Source organism: Arachis duranensis, chromosome 8, assembly GCF_000817695.3.
Source record: "Arachis duranensis cultivar V14167 chromosome 8, aradu.V14167.gnm2.J7QH, whole genome shotgun sequence".
NCBI classification, from domain to species: Eukaryota; Viridiplantae; Streptophyta; class Magnoliopsida; order Fabales; family Fabaceae; genus Arachis; species Arachis duranensis.
The window spans coordinates 36,905,901-36,913,226 of record NC_029779.3 but is presented as its reverse complement, the minus strand read 5'-3'; the positions used below and the strand labels follow the sequence as shown (position 1 = coordinate 36,913,226).

General features: G+C 30.5%; 1 protein-coding gene and 1 long non-coding RNA gene across 5 annotated transcripts; both read left to right on the top strand.

Moving 5' to 3' along the window:
* The first annotated feature begins 1,225 nt into the window (after positions 1 to 1,225).
* Positions 1,226 to 2,616, top strand: LOC127741069 (uncharacterized). Its single transcript, XR_008001969.1, has 3 exons — positions 1,226 to 1,475; positions 1,686 to 1,745; positions 2,540 to 2,616. It is a non-coding gene; the product is annotated as an uncharacterized LOC127741069 (long non-coding RNA).
* A 1,741-nt stretch (positions 2,617 to 4,357) lies between these two features.
* LOC107462545 (uncharacterized) lies at positions 4,358 to 7,305 on the top strand. Of its 4 annotated transcripts, none has more exons than XM_052252491.1 (9): positions 4,358 to 4,619; positions 4,862 to 4,900; positions 4,995 to 5,230; positions 5,316 to 5,347; positions 5,637 to 5,729; positions 5,801 to 5,908; positions 5,997 to 6,440; positions 6,861 to 6,968; positions 7,094 to 7,305. In XM_052252491.1, the coding sequence occupies exons 6-9, from the start codon at positions 5,804 to 5,806 to the stop codon at positions 7,199 to 7,201; spliced, it is 765 nt and encodes a 254-aa protein (XP_052108451.1). In that variant the 5' UTR covers positions 4,358 to 4,619; positions 4,862 to 4,900; positions 4,995 to 5,230; positions 5,316 to 5,347; positions 5,637 to 5,729; positions 5,801 to 5,803; the 3' UTR covers positions 7,202 to 7,305. The 4 variants fall into 4 exon arrangements, 3 of the variants coding, with proteins under 3 accessions (XP_052108451.1, XP_052108450.1, XP_020985164.2); XM_052252490.1 differs by having other exon boundaries at positions 5,316 to 5,519; XR_008001968.1 differs by lacking the exon at positions 6,861 to 6,968 and having other exon boundaries at positions 5,316 to 5,519.
* Positions 7,306 to 7,326: the final 21 nt, after the last annotated feature.

Sequence of the window (7,326 nt, the reverse complement as noted above, 5' to 3'; positions counted from 1 at the left end):
ACCTCTGACACCCCTCCACTAGCATTGACCACCACCAACAGCGTTCAAAGTAGGGGTGTTATCGGTTCGGTTTGGTTCGGTTTTAGACCAAAAACCAATCGAACCGATCTGTTCGGTTTTTACATAATACCAACCAATTGGTTTGCTGTCTGTGCAATAATCGAACCGAACCGAACCGAACCAAAAGCGATTTGATTCGGTCAGTTTTTTCGGTTTTTAAATCCTAACTAATAGAAAATTAATCTTAGTAAAATGATGTTCAAAACAATTAATAAACTGAAATAATATTACATTACATTCAATTTCAACACAATTTCAACTCATTCCAACAACTAAACATAAAACAAACACATTTGTTAAGTCTAAAATTTCTATTTCAATGTATTACTAAACCACTTCTGCGGTTCGATTCGGTTTCTGCCGAGCTAACCGAAAACCGAACCGAACCGATCGGTTAACTTAAAAAAATTAAAAAACCGATTTTTTTCGGTTTTTATTCGGTTGTTGTAAATTTCGGTTCGATTTTGCGGTAAATTTCGGTTTGGTTCAGTAATTTACACCCCTAGTTCAAAGATTGTGTGGCGTTGAATTGGTCGCTCTATCGCTGCTGTTTTCATCGCTCCAGCCACTACTGCCATTGCTGCTCCTTATATCGCCGGACCTGCCTCCTTCCTCCCTCCAGGTATATTGTCCTCCTCTTTTTTCCTGTTATTTTTTTCAATTTATTTAAAAAAAATCCTAATACAACCCTGCCGGTTGGTCATTGTTGCCGCCACTTCATTGTTCATGCTGCCACTACGGCAGAAAAGTTCTCTGTGTCGTCACTGTCTCCAAGTAATTAACTCACTAATTAGTTTTGGGTAATTAAATTCTAAATTCTAATTTATCTAATTTTAATTTGTTATATATTAAAAAATTTGCAATTAAGGTTTTTGTATTAGAGATTTAACTATTTTTCAGATTTAGTTCGTATGTTAGTTTAGATTTAGGATTTTTTTATTCTGTTTTGATTTAGGATTTTTTAATTCTATTTTAACGATTCCGTGTTTAAAATCTGCATTGTCACTACTACATTTTGAAGATTTGGTAACATTTATTGCTTAATATTTGTTAAAGTGTTAGTAATTATTATAAAATTATATTATAAAGTAACATTTTATTAGAAATGTTAGTAAATATATAAAAAAAATTTTAAAATCTTAAAAAATGTTACCTATTCCTATAACACTTTGGACGGAGACCTAGCCTAACGAAACAGAAGAAAGATCGGGAACCAGTCATAGCTCTCAATCTCACTCCGAATCTCGTTCTCCTTCGCACTCTCGCTCTCAATCTCACTGGCGCTCTCAATCTCACTCCGAATCTCGTTCTCCTTCGCACTCTCGCTCTCAACCTCACATGTGCTCCTCCGCTCTTTGAATCTCTCTCTTGTTTCAACAAATTCTAGGGTTGGATTTGTTATTCTCTGTTTTGAGGTGAGTCTAATAGATGAGAAGAAAAATCTCTTTTCGGATTCTTTCTTCTCTTACTGATTTTGATCCAGATTTGAATCATGCATATGTAATTTCTCACCAATTAAGTTGTTTATTTGAATTTAGGTATAAATGAGTTTAATTGCTCCTTCAATTCAAATTATGTTTATACTTGGCAATTTATACTTACTAAACTTTTGTGCGGCGTTTTAGAAACAATTGAAGGGGGGTCGATATTTTCCTCTCACAGCTGTTCAGAGTTTTGATGCTGCTGTAAGTCTCACTTTGTATTATCTATATATTTTTCACCTGATGCTAGCACCACATTTTTGTCTATGAGAAGCTTTCAATGTTCTTTGTTATTTTGTGCTACTTATTGATAAAGCAAGAAACATCAGAAGAATGTTTTTGATAACTGATAAGTGCGTCTTTGGGAATGAGGGATAAGCTATTTCTCTGTACATTGATTGTCAGTTCATATTGCAGTTAGTTTTTCATTGCCTTTGATAATACTGGTTTATATCCAATATTGCTATGTTTTGCTCTATACATTTCGATTTGGTGCAGCATAGGTTGGTTAGATGTAGCTGCCCAATACATGTTTGATTTAATGTCTGAATCATAACATACATGTATTGTTTTCATTGAGACTTATGAGGATATTATGAAGTGTTAGCATATTTTGTCTTTTCGATTGCTTTTATGTATTTTATGAAGTGTTAGTATTATATATGTTTTGGCATTTGAATTATCCTATGATTGAAGATGTTAAAGCAGGGCTAGAACTGCTTGAACTAAGATATTGAGGTGTGCTTTGATCACTAATATCTCTTGTCATTCCTTCTTTTTTTTTTCTCTGCATAAAAATATTAGATTCAGAGTTGAATTGTAAAGCAATTTCTTAAAAATAGGATACTAGGAGAATGCAGAAGAACATTCATTCATGATAATTGAATAATTAGGCATTAGTTATTTGATTAGTCTATAGAAATTAAGTGAAGTTTAATTGCTTATAGTGATTGCTTATAGTCTTTATTCACTTGCTTTTTTTCTTTAATTGCTTAAAGGGATTCAAGAGTGTTTCTCAAAGCTTTCGCATCGACAGCGAGGAGCTCTTCAAACGCTGGCTAACTAATAGAAAGGCAAGATTGCTATATATCATCACATTTTGATCATGTTTCTTGTGTTGCTTCTGTTCTGTTTTGTCTCACAGCAGAGCAGAAAATTTTCATGATGGCAGTTTTGTTTGACATACACATCTTTCAACATGAATTCCTGAACTCTATATCTTTTACTTGAGTACACATGATCACACATACTACTTCATTGGTAAATCATATATATAACAAAGTCAATCCAAACTAGTATCTTCCACTTAATTCCACGGTGCATGCTTTTTTTTGTTCCATATTTTATTTTATTTTGTATTTAAAGTGGTTCATTCAGATTTCAGAATCTAATGTATATTTTAATTACTGACTAGGATCATTCAAATATCTCTGACCTAATATTCATGAACAATATTATATTCTCTCCCACTACAGAAAAAGTTTATTATATTTAAATGCATTAATATAATTAACCAATCGAAAGGAACCAAAATAGAAGAAAGGTCAAAATGGCGCAGCTTATTCGGGGGACCATTGAGCCAAATATGTAGTGAATTGAATTAATTATATTGTTATATAAATATAATGTTTAAATGACCCTTGTCAATCTCCAAAGGATACATAGCTTAAACCAAGTGGAACAAAATAACTACGAAAACTTAAAATGTCTAATCACTTTTACTTTATGCTTAAATCATATCTTATAATTACTTACTTTCTATATATACATTTCATTAAATAAATTTAAGAGGTTAACATATATATTATAAATATAAGTTAAACATGCCGAAATTAAATTTCATGGTATGCAAATACACAATATTATGGCTTGTAATTAGTTTTGTTAGCGATGATATCAATGCCATGTAGTGATACTTTTGAGTGTGGAGTTTGTAATTGGATATTGCTTATACCTTACACTTTGCTGCATTTATATTTTCTATTATTTAACACCTTTGTTTTTCATATCAGGTTTACAATTTATATCAATGACTTATGAAAAATTTGAAACCCTTCTGTTTAAGAGTTACCTTAGTGAGAGTTTAGTCATTAGTCAGTATTCAGTTCAAATTAAAAGTTTTCATTTCCTTGCCCTTTTTTATTTTTGAAATAAAATGTCTACTTTTTATCAAACCCCCTTTTGGAAGGTAACTTATTCTCATTATTAATACCTACCAACAAGGAAATCCACCAACTCTTATGGTCTCACGTGCAGATTGATTGCTGGCTTGAATGAATCTCAATATAGCCGTTCTATGTTAATGTAAAGCATATGAGATTTTTCAGTTTAGTTTAGATTTAAGTTATTTTTCTTGTTGTTTAGTTTTTAGTCGTGCTGTGTTTTCTATGATTTACTGGTTTGATTTCTTGTTCTTGCTTTTCTTATTTAATTGTTCAATCATGGCTGTGTTTGCTGTTAATTGTTCAATTTTGGCTGCCTTAGTTAGTTGGTGTTTGGAGAATAATTTTCTTTCACTTAATTTATGTTGTTGGTTTATAATGGCTACCTTGGTTGATTATTTGTTGTTCAGTTCTTGGTCTTGCTGTGATTTTTTTAATTTTTTTAGTTCTTGTTCTTGCTCTTTTGCTGTTATTATAGGTCTTTGTTCTTGATTTTAGTTCTTATTTTTGCTGTGATTTAGTTCTTGTTCTTCTGGTATTTTCTTATTTAATTTTTTAATTATGGCTGTGTTTGCTTTTAATTGTCCATTTATGGCTGCCTTCGTTAGTTGGTGTATGGATAATAATTTGTGTTCACTAAATTTATGCAGATTTATCTTACGCACTTTCTATAATTGTTATAGTGTTATGGGAAACAAGAAAGAGAAAACTTTAAGGTCAAGCATCTCAATGAGAGATATTATCTATGAACAAGAAGAGCAAATTGGATTAGGTCCTCGTCAATCCCGATTAATATCAACGATGAAGAAAAGTAGAGGATTGAAAGGTGGTTCTATGGTTAATATCATTGGTGAGCTAGAGGATACTGCATCAAGCCCTTCTCAAACACCTTTAGTACCATATGCTAATGATGATAGTAAGTGTGCCTTTATTTCATGTGATTTGAAAGAAATAAAATAATACTATTTTTAATTTCCTGCTTGTGTGTGTATTTTATTCTTGAATTTGATAATACTTTAATACTATTGCCCAATTCTTTTTTTAAAAAAGAAAAAAAACACAAACAAAAAAGTTAGGAAATTGAGATAAATTTTTGAATTTTGTCACAGTTAATCTATTTCCTTTTAAATGACTTTTGCTTTTAATACTTGATAACAGGACCAGTTTTAGCATCACCCCAAACTAATGATGATGATAGTAAGTAATTATGTTTTATGTTTAGTTTAATACTTATAATCAATGTATATTATTTTTTACATTATTATCTTTTATTTCTTTATTTCCATAACAGGACCAGCAACCAAAAGAAAAAGGGGTCCGACAAAGTGCCTTAAAACTCATGGTTTAAGCTATGAGGATCGGCTGCCAATAAGATTAAATAAGTATGGTCAACCAATTGGTTGCAATCGAGCCAAGTTAAGCAGTCATTTAGGAACTTTGGTTAGAAATGCACATCTTGCTCCATTGACATACACAAGTTGGCATGGACTTAAAGATAATTGGGAAGATTTGTGGGAAGCTACCATTGTATTACACTTTTACCTCTTTTAACTTAGGTGTTTTTTTTTCTTTATTGATCTTAAAAACTAAGTATTACTACATCATGGTGCAGGGAAAGTTTGACATTGGAGAAAGAGCTAAAGGGTGGGTTTTCAAAACCTTAGATTCATCTTGGAGGACATATAAAAGTCGGTTAAAAAATCAATATTTTAAAAAAAATATGCCACTAGTTTACAATATAAAGAATTGTCCTCGTACTGTTCCACTTGAACATTGGAAGATTCTTGTTCAATTTTGGAGCCTAGATATGATTAAGGTATATTAATTCTTAGCATGTAATTTTCATGACATTATAATTAGTTATACTATCTAATTTTGCTTGTTTGTGTATTTTTAGGCTTAATTATTCAATTATATTTTTATGATTTTAAAGGAACAAAGCAAGAAGAATAAAGCTAGTAGAGCAAAGAATACAAGTCAGCATACAACAGGATAAAAAATATTTGCTGAAATACGTGAAGAGGAGGTAGAATTAATCTGTTCACACTTGTCTTATTTGTATTTATTTTTTTAGTTGATTGTGCTTTTTCTTAATAGGCAATGAAAAATCCTGATAGAAGAGAACCATCTCGGGTGAACATGTTCTTTTTAACACACAAGTCAAGAGATGGAAAACCAATGAGTGAGGGAACAAGCAAAATTTTTGTAAGATATGTATTTCTTTTAATATATATTTTTTGTGATATAGATTTTTTTTGTCATAGATTAATGTAGTTTGAATTTTGGATTGTAGTCTGAGCTTGAGGATGCCATAGTTTCACATCCTGAAAAATTAGAAAGCACAAATCAAGATGATATACTTTCCCAAGTATTAGGAAAAGATCAACCCGGTCGTGTCCGTACTTATGGTAGAGGTGTTGTAGCTTCAGATTTGTGGGGATCTAGATCTCAAGTTGAGACGGAGAGGTTAATTAAAGAAGTTAAAGAGAATGCTCAAACAGAAATTCAGAATATACAACAAAAGATGCAAGAGGAGATGGAAATAAAACTTCAAGAAAGAGTGGAGGACATGAAGTCACAGATGTTGTGTGGATTTAATGTATTTTTGAATCAACTACAGAAAAATCTCCCAGGAGTAGAAATTCCAAATCTCTTTTTTCTGTCAACTACTTTAAATACGAAGGAAGTAGAAGCTACTGCAACAGCAAATCATGAAGTTTTTACTGCTGAAAAAGAGGTATTTATATCATTCTTTGCATTTTTTCTTAATAATAATTTATAAAATTTACTTTTCATAGTGTTAAATGTATTCAATCATTTAATCTACAATGAACCAATTTTAGCGTGTATAGACTAATCTACAAATTAATATATCTCTTGTTTTTAATTTCTTTATTTTTTATCTTCACTTTACAAACACATGCAATTTGAATCAATATTATTATTTTCTATTTTATTTAATAACCAATAATTATAACGATAAAATTTCTTAACAAATTAATATGTGAATTGAATATTAAAAAAATAAAGCCATAAAACAAACAGAGTCTGCATGCACTTTTGAGTGCCCCTTTATTTTTTCTTTCCCTTTCTTATTATGGGTGGTTTAGTAATATTATGGATGGTCTAATAATATTTTATTTTTCTTATATTTTAGGTTCTAAGTAAATCATCTACTATAACAGAAGATGTTTTTAAATCTCATACTAAGTCATTATCTCAAACAAGGGAGAAGAATGTGATTCTTTCACCTAAAAAGAAGCAGGTATATTTATACCTAAAATCGAAGAATTTAAAATAGCATTTATAATTCATGCTTTATAATAATCATATTGAGATTTATTGTAGAAATATTGGTATTGGTGCCTTAAAATAGTTATTTTTTTGCAGGCTTTTTGTTCTTCTCTTACTCAAGAAGTTCTTGACTTGAAATTGGAGAAAATGAAGCATGACCAGCATAAGAAAAGATCAAAAAAGAAGAAAGTGGTGTGCTTGTAATATTGAGATGAATTTGTGATTTTTGTGAATTTAATGAAAGAGATAAACTTGTACAATGATTATTGATTAAAGAGGCTATAAAAATTTCATTTTGTGAATTTGTATATTTAATGAAATATTTCATG

What these genes read in the sequence shown, in the direction of transcription:
- LOC107462545 (XM_052252491.1), top strand. Translation starts at nt 5,804, where the DNA reads ATGAAAAATCCTGATAGAAGAGAACCATCTCGGGTGAACATGTTCTTT. An exon ending in AGGGAACAAGCAAAATTTTT is followed by an intron (nt 5,909 to 5,996) that starts GTAAGATATGTA and finishes TTTGGATTGTAG; the next exon opens with TCTGAGCTTGAGGATGCCAT. An exon ending in TTTCACCTAAAAAGAAGCAG is followed by an intron (nt 6,969 to 7,093) that starts GTATATTTATAC and finishes ATTTTTTTGCAG; the next exon opens with GCTTTTTGTTCTTCTCTTAC.